Below are 17,593 nucleotides of genomic sequence, written 5' to 3' on the forward strand. Positions count from 1 at the left end.
AATCTGCTGCAAAGTGGCAGCTCTCTCTCTTTGCATTTTGCATTTTGATGGACTCATTTCCCCTCCACCTCCACAAGCCTCCCAGGGCCCGCTGCTGCAGAGCGTCCCCGTCATCATCATCACCATCGTCATCATCATGCTGCTGCCGTCACCATCGCTCCCATAAACACTGATGGGTTAAATGCCACTGTGAGGATCCGATGAGGATGATGCGTCGTGTTTTCCTTCCTGCTCGGGGTCAGAGTCTCCCACGTGCCTCCTGACGGACACCTGCCCAGATGACATGCCACTTCCTCGCAAACTGGGCCACTGAGCTTCGGCCGGTGAAGCGCCACGGCAACGGTTGTCATGCACAGCATCCCTCCGGTCTCTTATGGACTCCCGCGGCTTCAGGGACGTCTCGGTGGCCTCCTTCACCACAACGTCCTTCTCTCTCGTGTGGTGGACGGGCGTCCTTCCTGTGTGTCACATTGAAGAGTTATTGTGTGGTTCATGTTTTGAATTTACACCCATTTGCTCCAGAAATGGGTTCCAAATCCTTAAACGCACCCACAAAAAAGGTTTAAATGAGGACGATTCCGTTTATAAGCATGGAGTCAGTCGGTGTGGGGGTGTCTGCATGCAGATGTCCAGCAACACACCCTCTGACTCATGTACTGTAGAGGAGGTTACATGGGAAAACAAACGATAGCCACAGGCTGTGGGGGTCCAGCAGAATGCTTTATTTAATGAGTATGTTTGGATATTTAACACACGTGCAGATTGGGACCATTAATTCGGATTAATGTCTTCCTTTACTCAACAATGGATGTGTGTTCCGAATTTTCTTTCTTGCGTTTTCACCCACCACTCCACTGCCAACAAGCACCTGGCGTGAGAGACGGAGAGAGTGAAAGAGGGAGAGAGAGAGAGGGAGAGAGAGAGGGAGGGAGAGAAAGAGAGAGACCCACGTGCCCATTGGTTTTCATGGAGACGCGGCTGAGGAGCGCGGGGCGCGCGCGCGCGCCGGGCTATAAAAGCAGAGCGCGCGAGCTGAGCGGCTCGAGAGAGAGAGGACTGTAGTTGTGTAGTAGCTTCTTTCAGCCAGCTGGACGGTGCGCATCACGGATCACCGGGAAACCACGCAGAGAACACGCGCAGCCATGAGCGAGGTAGGTGCTTCGTCTCGCGGTCACTGCTGTTCCGGGCAGCTGTAAGTTCACTGAGACAGCAGCGGATGACACTCTGTTGGGCTGGTGCAGGAATCACCAGCAGGAAAAAACTACCTGAACTTTTCATAGATTGGTCTTGTGGTCCAGTGCGTGCTGCACGTAACCGTGACGCGTATTGCACGGGGGCATTTTGGAGTGACAGTTTCTTTAGTAAAATAGTTGTCACGTGCCGTCGGCAGGACGAAATGAGACGTGGCAGTGAAACAATGAATCCCTCTGATGTGCAGTGCCCTGCTTGCTGACTGGTCTAACAGTAAGTGCAGGAGGCAGCAGGTGTGAGAGAGCATTGTCAACTCTGAGACTTGAAATGACAGGGGCGCGCGTGGCGCGCACGAGACTATAGATACATCCTGTACGTCCGTGTGGGTTACTGTGTGTATGACATTTAGAAAGTAAAGCTCAGCCAGCATGAGCACATGGCGGATGAGGCAGAGGCAGCATTGACCTACACGTTAGTCCACGCACCATTACGTGTGTGTGGAGTCCAGAGTGGGGATCAGGAAGGACCCTCAGTCACAGCGTCCTCCTTTAGAGGATCCACAGGCCACTGAATTATTCAAGGCTGGCAGAGGAATAAATGGTACTCGATAAGACCCCATCATGAGTTCGGTCACCCCAAAGGAGGAGAAGTCCTCTTTGGATCTGGACCCTGCTGGATGGAGCCCAGCCCTGTGTGTCTGGTGGGAGCTTCATTACGTAGGAAACTGCAGAGACATTCCTCAATAATATGCAATAAAAGTCAAACAAGTTGTGTGTATGTGTGTGTGTGTGTGTGTGTGTGTGTGTGTGTGTGCGTGTATGTGTGTGTGTGTCCACAGCTTCCACTTCAGTCCTTATGAATCTTTTAGATGTCTTTTTGTACACTGTCTCGCTCTCTCTCTCTCTCTCACACACACACACACACACACACACACACACACACACACACACACACACACGCACACACACACACACACACGCGTCGTTGACTTCTCCCCTCCCCTCTGGTGCACTGCCTTACTGGGTTGCGTCTCATGTCAGTGATGGAGTCTTGTGTCCATAAGGAGCCGACGCTCCAGACAGGTGTACGTTGAATTGGACTCTGAATGAATCATGAAATACAAATCGACGGCGGGCTCCATCTCCCTCCACGCTCCAGCGCTCTGCTTTACCTTTACTCCGCTCAGACTCCCACAAAGCAGCACGGGGGAACGCACCTTTCCACTGAATCCTAAAGATGTCCGGGTTGGAGCGTTTGGCTCAACTGGAGGGAGGCATGGCGCTCACTTGCCTCTCGCCGCCTGCCTTTCAGACGCTGTCTCTGACTCTTTGTAGCAGCGTGTTCCTCCAGGGACGCTTTGAGAGTATCGTCTCAGGCAAGAGCAGGCGGAGTTTTATTAATAATCACATTTATAAAAAGCCATCTTTCTTCGTAACTATCACAGCAGTCGATGGAGCCAGTACAGTCTCAATTATGGTAAATGCACACAGAAAGATTCAATAATGTGCAGAGAAAGACTCAATTTGTGCACATTTGTACAGTACTGGCTCCATAGCGATCCACTCAAACCAAACTGCTTCACTACCCAAATATATAGAAGAAAAAGACAGACGCACAGCGTCTACAGCTGCTGCTGCACAAATCAATATAATCGGCCAATGAACAATTATAATGTGCGAGGATAATGGGGCTGTAACGGAGTCTCTGGTTGGTATGAGAATCGTCTTCAGCCGTGTCCGTGAACATCCAGCGGTTTGAGGCTCCTGTGGTGACTTAGATGGGAGCTCAGATGGGTGGACTGTCGCCATAGTGATGAACAATTCATCGTTCCCCCGGCTTCCACTATCTCGCAAATGACGACAACACGGAGGCCGGCGTTCACGACGCTTTGGAGTCTCACCGCATGTTAGTCTCTCTGTCTCTCTCCCAGCCCCGCCAGTGTCCCGCCTCCCTGCGGGAGACCACCGCGTCATCATCGCGTCGTCATCGTGACATCGGCCTCGATTCTGGGATCTTGTGCCAGTTTTTGATTGTCTGTAACACAACGAGCATCTTCTCAACCCTTCTGATGTGAATGTTCACGCTGTCATTAGTGCCGGCTGTGTACTATTTGGCTCACATGATCGTCTGGAGACTTCCTCCCTCCCCTCCCCCCCGCTCCGCTCGGGCCTCAGGTTGTTCAACAAAACTTTAATTAGATGGCACTCGGTGGAGAAGCTCCAGCCAGATGCCCGGCGGTTGCCAAGATATGTCAGTTCCACTTTTCAGATGTTCGGCAGACGGCAATGAGCTCTTCCGCGGCCCGTTGCAGGTTAACTACACGCCCCAAAAAACCGATCTGTCTTCATCACCTGGTTCAGAAACGTCGACAATCAACGGATGCACAATGGAAGAACATTTTCCGGCGACTGGGCTGTTAGTCATCTGTATGAATCTGCTTAAAAACGCAATTATGGAGGATGCTTCAAAACGGCCACTGGCGACCCTGCCCTTCAATCAATGCATCAGCCTTTAAGTGGTCCTCTCGCTGTGTTCACCCACCACGCACTGCAATTACAGTGAGAGCGGTGGCTATGGTGACTGCTTGGCAAAGCCATTTGTTTCATCAACCAAAGTGGACCAGAGCGCTTTTTTAAAAATCAAATCAAGGAGAGAGTGTTCAAAGTTGCTGATCAATGTAAAAACGGACAGCATGCTGAGATGGGGGGAAAGTAATCAGCGACGGCTTTCCTTAAAACTTCCTTTTTGCTGACTGAGGATTGACAGAATGATTGCAATCGGCCCGAAGCGGTGATTAGATTAGAGAGAAAAGGCCCTCGAACTCCAGAGGAAACGTTGTAATACCATTCAGAGCGCTCTGGATTTTAATGGGATACTTTTCTCACTTACTGACCCGGAACATAAACACACTTTCAAATCCCGCAAATTCCCTGTGATTTGTTGCGAGGCTCGTACGCTTGACCCTAATCCGGCTTTAAACAAAACAATGGACGGAGATTAAACATTGAAATAATCTGTAATCCATCTCCACGGTCAGCGGCGGGCTTCGCGGAGAGGAAAACGCCAAACCTCGGCGAGTGAGGAGAGGGAGGAAAACCACAGCAGGGACTCCTCAGTCAGCGCTTATGGAAGCGTGAAACAAAAGTCTCCCAGCGCACAGCCTGCAGCGGCACGTACCCTACATATCCATACGCCTCTCCTGTAGCTCCATCATGGGCTGAGTGAGGACTACAACAATAGATTTGTGAAGCTGTTGCAGGTTAAATGGACCGACCAGGAGGAAAAGATGCCTCCTCCGCTGAGCCGGGCTTCGCCTCCCCCTTCTGTCTGCTCATGCTGCGACTGCTGTAACTGACACGAACAATAAAGTCACACTCAAGCGAGCCGGCTCGTTGGGGCACCGATGCCACGTACACAACGCATGATGAAAACCTGAGCCGTGCATTGTTTTTTTTGGTCTTTTTTTTTGGGGGGGGGGGGACCTGGATATGAAACGAGAGCCGGATCTCAACACCTGCAGATCGATTCCAGTCGCTTTGGGCGGCGGTGCAGTAAACATTGTTGCTCATTCTGCCTTTTTAATGAAGCCCTCCAGAGTGTTTCCAATTGCTTTCTGACAGATAAAGAGAAGGAGAAGTCTGCAGTTTGATGTATGCTCGTGGGTGGGCCATGCGCCTAATGCATGCTAATGTGCTGTGTGGAAGCCGTGCTGCTATGCCATTAGTTTCACTTGAAGAACTCCAGCTGGAAGGCAAACTGTAACCTCCCGCATACGTAATCATGATGCTCTTGTACATATTTAGGCGATTGTAAAAAAAAGTTTCTCCTCCCGCAGATCTGTTGAGATTTAAAAGGGGTATTTTACGCAAACTGCTGAAACAAATCTCACTAATACCTAGTGGTATGTATCATGCAGCTGTTTGTTTCCATTTCTATTTCTTTCCTCTACACTAATAAAGTTAATGGAACTTTCTTTGTGACGCTCCCAGCATTCAGTGTTCCTGTTAAATGACAAAATAAATAATTAAATGGGAAGTTAGGTCATTTTCTCATAAACTTCTCTGCAATCCGACTTCTTTTTGCAACCAGAAGAGTCGCCCCCTGGTGGCTAGTAGCAAGAATGCATGTTCAAGTCACTTCTGCATTGACTTTGCTTTGTTTAACACTTAAATGTCACTATTTTAAAGGTAATAATACACTTTATATGGCGTATAAGCATTAATACAACTTCTAAACATTTGTCATGTCCCGGGCGAGAGAGAGTAATGCTAATGTTAACTTTATCAGTCACTTGAGATTCATTATATTCGTCCCCCCCAGTAGTCACTTCTTTTTACTGTTTTTTTTTCTTCCTCTCGAAAGCTGTCTTCAAGATTAATACCCCCAATTTAATGGAAGTCTGCGGTGTTACTGACTCACTTTAATTAGTGAATATGTCAGCGTCAGATGAAGATGAATAACAAAGTCAGGCCAGCTTTCATATTCTGACTTTTCTGTCTAAAACAACAAGAGGACACTCTCATTACCCCACTGCAACATACACATCATCTTTCATCTTCTTCTTTTTTTAGGGGGGGATGGACATTTTACAACATTAAACCAACTTTCAGGTCATATATTTTCCTGAAGGGCTGGTAATGAATCAGAATTGGCTTTCATTATTTTCTGTATTGTTGACACGATGACTGAATGAGCTGCGTGGTTGTGGACAGGTAATGAGTTGGGGACTGAAGAGGGTCTCGGACTCGAACGGGAGAACAAGTCTGGAGTCATTAGGAAGTTTTGCCTGAGTGTCGGTGCGAAGCTTTGACAGCTGGAGCTGGAGACAGTAGAGTACACTGAGTATACACTGCTAGTTTCCTACACTACACACACGGAGATCGTCACAATGTGGAACCTGACTCAAATGAATTATTATTCAATGGTATTGATGTAATAACTCTGTCATAACTTTGCATTGACAGAGGTCACACACTGCACTGCTCTGCATCTTCCGTGCATATTCATGAAGCGTGTTGGCATTTACTTTCATGTCTCGTAATCCATCTGCTCTCTGCGTTTCAAGATGTCCACGAGAGGGGCTGCCTGCTGATTGGCTGGCATCTCGTGATGGACACTGAAATATCCAAGAAGACCCGTTAGCGTTACAGATTCATGTGTTTAAAAGCCGAAACAATTCTGGAAAGTTATTTAGGTTGGTGAGCGCGGATGATGTCATGGCAACATTTCTTTCCCATAGTCCCCTGCGTTGGCGCCACAGGCCTCCTACACAGTCTATGAGCGTAGTCTCCTTGACGTCCACCGTTCTGAAGAGCAGCTGGGAAGCTAAAAGTGGGCGGCTCCGACCGGCGCCATCTTGGCATTGACAACAGCCGAAATCCGGAAAATGTGGTAAAGAGTGGAGGCAGTCCTCTGTGACGTAGCAGAGCAGACAGTCAGCAGCCAGCAACATGCGATGGCACTCACCTGTCACTCCAAATGGACACGCCCTTAATATGCATAACTTCAGGCCTCAATATGAATTTAATGGCGTTGTATAAAAATGTAACCCCTTATAGCTGTCATTAGCTCTTGAGGTCAAAAGTGTTCATTTAATGTTGAACGTTGTCCCAGTCTGAGGATTGACTCTACACTTTTAGAGCCGGCCTCAAGTGGCCATTTGAGGAACTGCAGTTTTTGGCACTTCTGTGATACCTTCATTCTTCTGCATTCATGGCTGTCACCCCCGCTGCGCCAGCACACTGGCTCCAAAAGAAAATGAACCAAAAAAATAAGCACTTAGACCCTTTTCCCATGACCACGAGACAAGTATGCGTTTAAGATTTCTTCTTCTTCTGGTGTTTCTTTTGGTGTCACCGACATGGCGGGTAAACAGAAGAAAACAACATGAGGCCAGTGAAACTGGTATGTTGGTTACTTCAGTTTTATAATCTGTTGCTTATTCGGTCTCTCTTCTAACGCGATGCTGACTAATTTGGAACGATGTTCGAGTGCAAATTGGACGGAGACTGACAGGATTTGTGGATGAAATTAGCGCGTCCGCCCGAGTGTCATCAATGCCGATTGGCGCTGGAGCGGATAAACACCCGTGACTAACGCAGAGTCCTTTATCACAGGAATGAATGCTTGTAACTTTTCCCACTGAAGACCATCGCCAGATGTCGGTGGGTGTTTCAATTTATTTATTTTTTTTTGGTCCAGTGTGAAAGAAGTCTTGTTTGAAGACGGGCTTTGTTTCAAGAAATGTTCCAAATCACTTTAAAACAACAAAAAAAAATCTATTTTAAAACTGGTTGTGCTGAAAATATCTCACTGTGATGATGTTTCTTCAAGAGTGCGTTACATCATCAAAAGAAAGGCCACTTGTTGCTCATCTCCAAAAGCTGCCGCCAAAGCTCGGCCTACACAGAAAAGTCCGTGCCAACGCGTCGCGGCATCACCGGCCCTCGTTCAGGCCGTCGGCCCTCAGAGTGTCACTCTTCCCCGCCTGCCAGTCCGCTGGTGGAGAAGCTGCTGAGCAGCTACAGGGATGCTGGGATGAGCTGTCTGACCTACTTTTGCTGTCTCCTCGTTAAATTGTTAATAGATCCTGAGTGCAGCATGGAGTCTCTCTGGGGAGCCCGAGCTGCCACATAAGACCCAAAAATAGCCCCCCCACACACTGGGAAGGTAATTTATTTATTTCACCAACTCCCTCCGTGTTCACGCCGGCCCTGCGTGGCGGCGTGCTGCTTCATCAACACATTATGAGCATCACAAAAGGATGCGGTGACGGAAGCCGCAGCAATTCAACTCATCCTGACTCTGTGGATGCATCTTTGAGCCTTCGCTGACACTGCAAAATATCAGCTGTGCGTAATTATTTTGTGTGGATGCACTCTGCAGCAATAGCAGGTCAAAGTATTGCTGTTTCTGTTGGAAATCAGAAAACAATAAAAAAAAAAAGAAAAGAAATGCATTGAATATTGCATTAGTTTGCGCAAAAGCATCTATTTCCGTTTTTGTTCAATCTAAAACATCACTAAAGATCATTTAAAAGGGTAAATACTGTATTCTTATTTATTTAAAGATAAAATAAAAACAGTAGCTTGAGTCAGTACACACAAAAAATATCATAATTTCTAGTTTTCATCAAGCTTTGCACATTGTTAGTCATCCGCGGCAGACAGAGCCATATGCGGCCCATACACTGTGCAGAAGGACATCATCATTAGCAATGTAATTATCGTCACTGCCATCCATTTGTCAAGCTCCCTCCGTCTCCGGCATATGGGACCGGGAGCAAGCAAACACGGCGGTTTGTCCTCCGGGACTCTGCTTCACGCTACGGCACGATGCTCGAACACCAGCTGGCAGCGCCGGGGAGCGGCTCCGTGTAGCTCGCCACATTATTGGCACTGACGGCATGCGAGACTCCCGCGATCCCTCGTCCAGCCTCCTAATGAGGAGCCGTGCTGTTTGGCAGACCCGGAGGAGAGTCTGTTGCTTTGGAGTTGTGTTGATGTTTGTGTGTTTGTGCAGCAGCCTGGTCATGTATGAAATGTGCACAATAATGTGATCACTATCACGGTAAATGCGGATGGTTGTCTGCTCATCCCTGTCAAAGCAAGGTGGTTAAATATCACAAGAATCAGTATTGGTTTCATCATTTTTATTAAATTAAAAAAGAAATTGTATAATATCTTTGCACATATCAGGTGCTTTGACTTCATCTGGCTCATGCGGCCTCTCCTCTGTGTGGACGTGGAGAGACTTATTGACTGACATCTTCCTGAGTCTCCGGGTAGCTTTGTCGAACCCGTTAGGGCGGGACAAATTACACCTTCATCATTAATATTGGGGGATAAAGATTAACATAATTAAATCCCATCAAAGCCAGAACAACTGAAATCACCTGTGCAGGTGCACAGAGGCTTCAACAGTGGACCCCATGTGGCTCGATAAATTAGAGAATCATCACCCCGAGTCTACGGTTCCTCTCAGCTCTACGGTCACACCGGGTGACTTAGGTATCTTTACACAACAAGCTGCTTTGGGCAGCTTCATGGATTGCTCGGGCTTGTCATTACATCATACATCCTTTAACCACAGCAGGTTCCTGCTGGCTGCTCCAAAGCCTAGATTAAAAATATGTAGGTCCCTCCCAAATGAAGCTTTGAAAAAAAGCGTCCTCTGCCATCATCAGTGACCTGCCACCAATTTAAAACTCTGTTGTGGGTTAGTTTCACCTAACGTCTGATCTGTAAAGCGTGTCAGCTTGCCGTATTACCAACACTGCAAGACAATTCTTCCCCTTCTTCTTTGTTCCTTCAGTCTTTCTAATTATATACCGCGAAAGCTCCAGTGGCACCTGTTTCTTTGCCAGTTGCTTACCACCACGATAACAGGTTGCGCCAGCTTCCTGTGATGGAGTGGAGGCCACAGCGGGGAAGATGTGAGGCTTAATGAAAAGAGGACAGCCACAGACCGAGAGAGGAGTTCAGATGTGTTACAATGATGCTCCAGTGACGCTGCCGTGCATTAGTCTGAATCATTCATCGTCAATCAGTCGACGGCTCTGTGCCTACTCATACAAGGACTCCATCATTTGTGCTGGATCTTTGCATGCACCAGACGAAGGTTTTCTCCTCTAAGCTGCTACTTTAAAATGGTTGCACATTAAGCGCTTTGTCCTTCCAAGACACGTCTGTTGTTGTCTTTTGGGGGATTAGGTTTTATAATGTGTGTCTCCATTTCCTTTAAAGTCTCAGTGAAAGGCGGGTTAGAGTGTCTTTAGCTTCTGTAATGTGACGTATTTGGGAATATTTGGGGCGATTACAATGCGGCGCTGTCGAGAACCGCTGGGCCCCTTGAACACTATTAGATCAGGAGGAGGAAGACAGAGCAGAAATGAATTAGACCTCAATCAACGCTCTGTCGGATAATACGAGCTAACAGTCAAGTGTGCTTTTACATGACAAGAGAGGTTAGCGAGTCATCTGAGTCCAAGTTGAAAGGCCCTTCAGGACGAGCATGAAGCGGACGCATCAGTGTTCAAAAGGCCTCGACATTCAGGGCTGATTCTGATTCAGCTTGTTGCTCGTCCAGGCTGTAATGTTGAATTCGGTCCGAACCGTGGCCTTTTCTATGTGTTTACAAGGTTGGCATTATTGATAATCATCAGATTATGATGATGATTATGATAGATACTGCCTTCTGTCTGAGCTGACAGCATCAGTCACCACTCCGCTGCTCCACTGACAAAAACTATACTGATCCCTGAACTGACAACGACGAGTCAGTGTAACTGAAATATACGTTCATACATGTCAGGACACAATCATGGATAAGAAGACGTACAGATGTAAATACAAATTGGAACCTAAACTCAGATTGACTATCCTTGCCTGCTTATGTTTCACCATTTTTCATGTTAATTTGACTTAAAAAAAATAATTGTAGGGGTTTTAAACAGGCCTGTTTAATTAACCTTTGCGTAACATTAGCCTTAAGGTTGTCATAGACGTTAAAACATGGCGCAATTACAGCAAAACAAGTAGAAAAGGGTCTTAAAGTCGGGGAACTAACTCAGTGATGTCAGCAATATCTCTGTTGGCTAGCGTTAGCTGACATTAGGCTTCAAGTCATGCCACACCAAGTAATGCTTAAACAGCAAAACCCCTCTGGGATTCTCTTACAACTCGACTGGTTGGCGGAGGCGTACAACCGCCGCTTTAAAAGTTACATAATCTCGCCTTAAAAAGAAAGACATAAAGAAAACACCTCCAACCAGGCGAAGCGTTAGCTTGGCCAGTTGGTGATGAGTTCAGGCTCAGCGGCTGTGCTGTGTTTGGGGAGAGGAAACATCATTCAGCTGTGACGTCCTCCAGTGAATTTGATTTCAAAAGTCACCTAACAAAAAAGCGGGCGAACATTAGCCCGGCTGTTCCCGCTCAGCTGCCATTTTCTCATCGACAACTTAAAATGACCCGTAAGGTTTTGAGTCGTCTGTTAAAAACGACGCAACCTCTCAGCTGCTAGCCGCGAATAAGTTATGGGGCGCGAGCGGCGCCAAGCTCGAGATGAGCCACGGCAAACAACTCATGTGAAATTCACTCGCTGCTCCTGAAAATCCTCAAATGGATTTTTCTGCGAATGCCCCTTGCTTCCCACAGTTCCCCCTCCGTGTTCATCAAGCACATCGATTGAAGCAAAGCATGTGCTGCGATGAGCGAGATGGAAGAGGAGTGCTCGGGCAGAACAACAGGGGAAATGTGCTAATATGTGTGTACAGCCCTTATGTAAGCCGACTGTATCCAGGCAGAAAGAGCCTGAGAGGGGGGCAATGATGATGATCTAAGTCATTAGCCGAGGATTCACCTTCTTAGTGTTTGTATGAGAACATGGTCACGTTAGTGTCGCTTTTAAGTCCTAACTTTTGGGGTTTTGCGGGAACAATGTGGCAGCACTGTTGAAGACTAAATGAATCCTCCTCAGGATACTTTTATCAACAACACCGAACACAAATAGCACACACGCGTCATCGTGGTGTGAGCAGAGAGAGATTGTAGCCCCCTCAAGAAGTCTGCAAATACTTCACAGCTGAAATGCGTCCTGAAAAGGAAAAAAGAAGTCTGACTCTTTAAAGTTAAATGAGCTGAATTGAAGCTAAAGGCTAAAAGCAGGAGAAACAAAATAAGGAGGGGACCACGGTTCGATGTGAAAATGAAAATGGAGGCCGATGAAAGCGACGAGCGTCCCAAAAAGCCGCAGCTGGTTATTGACCTCAGCTCAACGTGGCATCCGTCTTCATTTCTCGATATTGTCTTTCGAGACAATCACTCAAACCGCGGCGGTCGCTCTGCTCGCGTCCCGCTGGGCGGCGGCGCTCCGGCCCGCTGAATACCAGAGCGGAGGAGAGGCGGCGTGGCGTTGGGGATCCCGGCGACATCGACTCTCCTGGCGCGTGAACAGAAAAACAGATGGCCACGCTGCCTGACCGCGTTCTCTTCCACGTGCTCGCGTGCCGGCACACCGGAGGAAGATGTCGGGTTTTATTTGAGTCGCGCGCTTCGAAACTGCTTTGGCATTTAAAGTTCATTGGATTAATAATTCAGGTGGAGCACGAAGAGATGGAGAGATGGAGAGATGGTGTTTGCTTTGTTTGATGGATTAGTGAAATACAGAATTCTCTAAATGAAATCACACAACACTTATCTGCTCTTTGCATTGATAATAAAATGACCGTGGAAAAACACCGGATGTGACGTGAATAATTTGGACAATGTGAAGATCTGAACGGTGAAACTGCTGCAAAGCTTCTCCCTCGTACTGTCGTGTCTCTGCATGTGGAAGCCGAGAGCGTGTGGTGGATTTGTCAGGGGAGAACATGCCGAGCGAGCGTGCCCCGACGGCAGAAACATGGATTATAGATCCACATCACAGCGAGCAGCAGACACGCTCTCTGAGACGGGGTTTTAGTGCGAGGACGTTCTCTCTGTGGAGAACAGAAGGAACGTCTTGGAATATAGATGTTAAATGCAAAGGAGCTTTTTGTGGAGCCAGATAGAAACTAACAATATGTAATCGGAAACCAAGTTATTTGTGTTCCACGATTGACACTATTTGTTTTCTTTGCAGAGACAAGCATCTGGAGCGATGACTGGAAACAGCAAACCATCTGCTGCCCAAGGTATTGTATCCCCATCACACCCAATACAGAAATACAGATTATTACTCCTGTTCTCATCAATTTACTGTACGATGCAGAGGATTACAGGTAGTAATAGAACAAAGCTTCAGTTTTGCCCTTTTTGTTATTATGGGAAGTCAATAAAAATACAAAACCCCACCAACTCAAACGAGAACTATAAGATAAAATAATATAATCCTTTATTAGTCCCTTAGTGGGGAAATTACAGGATTACAGCAGCATTGCTAAGTAAATAAATATTAAACTCAAGTAATATAAATAAACAGCAATAAAACAAAATCAAAAATTAAACAGTAAGAAGAATATTAAATATACAGATGGAATAAAAAAAACGTACTTATAATAAAATCATCTGATTGTAATTTGATTTGAATAAGAAAGTGAGAAAATTGACTTGTATGTCTTACTAGTATAATTATATATAAATAAAACCTTATATCAATCACAGTGAACAAAATAATAATTACAAAGCATGCATTACAGTATTCAAAGGTAAGGGACAATCCTTCATGTTTTGTATATTCATAAATGATCTTCCATCAGTCCTTGATGATTGTAGCACTCATCTGTCTGCAGATGACACAATTATGATCACATCAAAATCTCCAACCCAGTCCCCACAGATGTTTATGTCATTAAAGTTTATGCAACGCACAGGATGCGTTGAAAGTCCATCGTCTCCTCGTCCTACTGCGACCACGTGAAGCCACGCCTGAGCCTGTGACCAAACTACACGTTTATTCACTGTTTGTTGTTCATTTCGAAAAGCGCTGGACATTAAATTGGAAACACAACGACTGCGATGCCGTGTCAGGACCCTGAAGGCTCATCCTGTGAACAATTCACGTGTTCAGTTTGTTTTATTTCATGTCGAAATATCCCCAAAATTGACTTTGTGACTGACGTACTCCATTGTGCCGTCAGAGATGATTTTTATATAAGAAACAAGGCACCACAGGGCCCGTGGTGATGGAACGGCTCCACCACGGCAGATATTCACGGGACGGAGGCCTCCGCAGGCGGGCTGTGAGCATAATGATGTAAATCAAACCCCTCGAGTTATTAACGCTAAAACCGGGCCCGCGGTACTTGGCAGGATCCTTTGAAATTCATAAATGGTGTTAAGTGCAGAACTGTCATCCCGGCAGAGTTCAAGTACGCAAGAACAAAGGCCTGTGCTGGAACACATGTTTCTATAATGAAGTCATTATTTTTCACGATCTCAGCTCAGGTGAGACGAATGTGAATCAGCCGGACATTTCCTCTCCGGCTTGTAGAGTTACCACATGTTCACTCAGCTGTAAAGCAACTAATATATGACGAATATACATCCAGCTGGTTGTGTCCTGTTACTTGCGCTCCGAGTTTCAACAAGAGGATACTGCATATCTTTTAAGTGGCTTCCGCAGTCTGCACATCCACTAAATGAGGTTTCACGGCAGCAGACGGTAACAATACACGGAGGGACGTAATCTCCTCCTCTCCTTGACGTGGAGCTCGTCCTCACACGGTGGCTGCAGCAGGTTAATAGCAGCTAAATGGCTCCGTGGCCCCATCGGGCCCATAAAGCAGCCCCGTGTACACGGAGACCCTGAGCCGCCGCCGCCGCCTCCTCTTCCTCTTCCTCCTCTCCGGCTGATAACGCCGTTAGGACCTCGGGTTGAAATGGATTTCTGTCCCAACTTCTGGGATGATGAAGTGTTCTGCAGCCCGGCTCAGTCCTCAGGGAAACATCTCACCAGGAACCAGGCAGCTTCGTTCCCTCCGATAGAGGCGTGTGTTGCATTCATTCCACACTTTACACCTTCTTTAGGTTGCTTTTGTATCTGATCACAATATTAAACATTGGAGACATATGTTATACAAGAAAGAGATGATGAGCCCTTGTCAGTGTCGATGTTGAACACATACATTTCACTTGTGTTAACAGGCAAATTCCCAGATTATAATATTTTATCTCTTTGAATTCATTACAAAGCAACATTTTTTTTCCAAATATCTTCATTTGATGACTATTATTATGATGATGACCTGTTGGGGTGGACTGAAGTGCATCATGTCTGTATGGAAATCCATAACTTCAGAGCCCTTTTCCCCGTGGACACGTCTGTTCAGTTTGAGGGAATACGTCCGTTCTTTCCAGTAGTTTCTTCATATATCAGAGTAAAACTCGTGATTCAGTTTCCAGGCCTGACTTAGTTGCTCAGCGTTCTTTCGAGCGGGCCGTCATCAATCAGAGGCCATATAATCTTAGGTTGCTTTAAGTCTCACAGGAACCAATTTGACCGTGACCTTTTGCAATCCTTATGGAAATACTTCCATCCTTCATTGGGGCAATATGATTTATTCATGCAGCAGCACGACACATTACTGAAACTGTGATGTGCCCTCTGCGGTGGAAAGGTCATTGACGCCGTGGAGCAGGTGTAATTTTAGAGAATGTGTGTGTGCGCGTGTGTGTGTGTGTGTGTGTGAGAGAGAGAGAGAGCGACATATAGAGTTTGTGTGGCTTCTGCAATCATAAAATATGAATTTGTTTTCATTGCCACACGTGTCATCCAAGGGCCTCAAGGTCAACAAAAGGTTCCATCTAAACGTAAGTAGGCCACTTGGAAAATAATCTGTGTTCCTGCCACAGCGCTCACGTCTCACGGCGGGTCAGCGCCGTCCTGCACGGAGCGCCGTCCCGCATGGAGCTGCTCCAAAGAAACAAGTCACTGTGTCAAACTGCATGAAGAGGAACCTTTCCCCTTGTTTCGTTCTGCTTCTTGTGTGTTTCACTAGTTAGCACCAACAGTCAGTCTTCACTGTACACTTATTGTTTAGGCACTTAAGCGCTGCGGATGTGTTTTTTTGTTGTATATGATGCCGCTTTGTTGTGATGTGAAAAAATTTCATCTGAACTGTTTAACATGTATGAGTATTTACACGTTTGACTACAAGCTGCTATTTATAAATGATGAGAGGAGTCTGTCTACTGTCGGTAAGGAACAAAGGCAGCCTTTGTTGGTATGTGGGCTTCTGTACTGTCCTTTTGTTGACTGTCAGACAAACGCAGTGACACTTACGACTGATATGATGAGGTCACCATACAACTGAAAAGAAAAAACTGCCCAAAAAAATATTTTTTTACGACCCTAACCCTCTCTTTCAATACACTTTTTCTCAATAATATATATATATATATATATATATATATATATATATATATATATATATATATATATATATATATATATATATATATATATATATATATATATATATATATATACACACATAAATATAGAACAGACTAATTCTCAGTTCAGCGTCCCTCTTGGGACCGTCTCAGCCACGACGTGGGACGCAGCCCCGGATGGTTCCCAGAGAAAGCGTAAGCTAGCAGCTCCGCGCGGCTCTTTAGCGGAGGCGGGATGTGATTTACCAAACCAAGCACTTCATTTGTGAAGTCTTTTCTCTTGCGAGTGCGGAAGAATAAAAGGTCAGATAACGGGAGTATATTGACGACAAAACAAAGGATGTACTTTAGCACAGCAGTGCTTTTGGCTAAATGCTAACGCCGACACGCTAACATGTAGGATGTTCAGCAGGCACTAAACACCAGGTGCAGTATCTAAATATTAGAGTAAAATGTCCAAAGACATGCAAGTTGGGTTGATCGGAGACTCCAGATCAGCCGTCCCCAACCTTTTTTCGCGCCACGGACCGGTTTCATGCAAGACAATATGTTCACGGATTTTAATCCAGAACACCGACAGAGTTGAAACATGCTTTTCATTTTTGTGGTAATGTATCACGTGACTTCTCAAGGATGTATTCGGTCATTTCTCAGAGGGACCCACAGAGCGGTGCCTCTGGTTGGGGGCCGCTGCTCTAGATAGCCCGTAGGCGCGGATGCTAGCATGAAAGACAGTCGTCCCTCAGGCCATCGTCTCACTACCCCCCCCTCCCTCCTCCTCCTCCTCCTCCTCGCCCTCCCTCTCTCCTCAACAGACGAGAAGAACAAGACCAACCTGCCCCAGGACTTCGACATCGACATGGACAACCCGGAGACGGAGAAGGCCGCCGTGGCCATCCAGTCGCAGTTCAGGAGATTCCAGAAAAAGAAGCAGGACGTGAAGTCGTAGAGCGGAGCGCCGTCACTCGACGTGGGCGTGGTCTTTTGCATGTCAATCAAACTGCACCGTCATGAACTGAGAAGGAAGGGTGGGGGTGGGGTTCCTGAAGGCGGGTGGAGGGAGGAGGGGAAAGGAGGGGGGGGGGGGGTCTGGGGCTAAATGTTAACTTTGTGAACGTCTGTGTGTGATTACAAAACTTATACTGACTATGATATACAAAAATGTTATGTTACACAATTATGGGTGTGTGTATTTGAATTTTTGTATTTTCATTTAGCTGTTTCTGTTTTTCACGTCGATGACACAGTGTGGCTGCAGCTTCAACTCAAATATTCTTTCTCATAGCGCAATCAGTGTAATATACCCATGTTAACAACAAGTTGAATGAGACTTCTCGCACATGATCAAACACTGATTATCTATAAATCAGGGGGAATATAAAGCCACACGCATCGCTGTGATTGACACTTTGGTCACGGTTTCATCGACAGTCTAAGCGGAGAGTCTTCATCAAAAGATGCTCCGGCTCCGCTGGAGGCCCGTTGGTGTCTTTTCCCTCCGGCTGGGTACACGTGATCCCACACAGTCG

The 17,593-nt window shown here is 46.4% G+C and overlaps 1 protein-coding gene across 2 annotated transcripts; it reads left to right on the top strand.

Moving 5' to 3' along the window:
* The first annotated feature begins 1,036 nt into the window (after nt 1-1,036).
* On the top strand, nt 1,037-17,115 carry LOC137802089 (calmodulin regulator protein PCP4-like). 2 transcript variants are annotated; one of them, XM_068599664.1, is made up of 4 exons: nt 1,037-1,151; nt 12,811-12,862; nt 15,447-15,479; nt 16,880-17,115. In XM_068599664.1, the coding sequence occupies exons 1-4, from the start codon at nt 1,143-1,145 to the stop codon at nt 17,011-17,013; spliced, it is 228 nt and encodes a 75-aa protein (XP_068455765.1). In that variant the 5' UTR covers nt 1,037-1,142; the 3' UTR covers nt 17,014-17,115. The 2 variants fall into 2 exon arrangements, with proteins under 2 accessions (XP_068455765.1, XP_068455766.1); XM_068599665.1 differs by lacking the exon at nt 15,447-15,479 and having other exon boundaries at nt 16,880-17,112.
* The last annotated feature ends 478 nt before the right edge of the window (nt 17,116-17,593 follow it).

Source organism: Clinocottus analis, unplaced genomic scaffold, assembly GCF_023055335.1.
Source record: "Clinocottus analis isolate CAN_PGR_092001 unplaced genomic scaffold, fCliAna1.0.p SCAF_5, whole genome shotgun sequence".
In the NCBI taxonomy this organism is placed as follows: Eukaryota; Metazoa; Chordata; class Actinopteri; order Perciformes; family Cottidae; genus Clinocottus; species Clinocottus analis.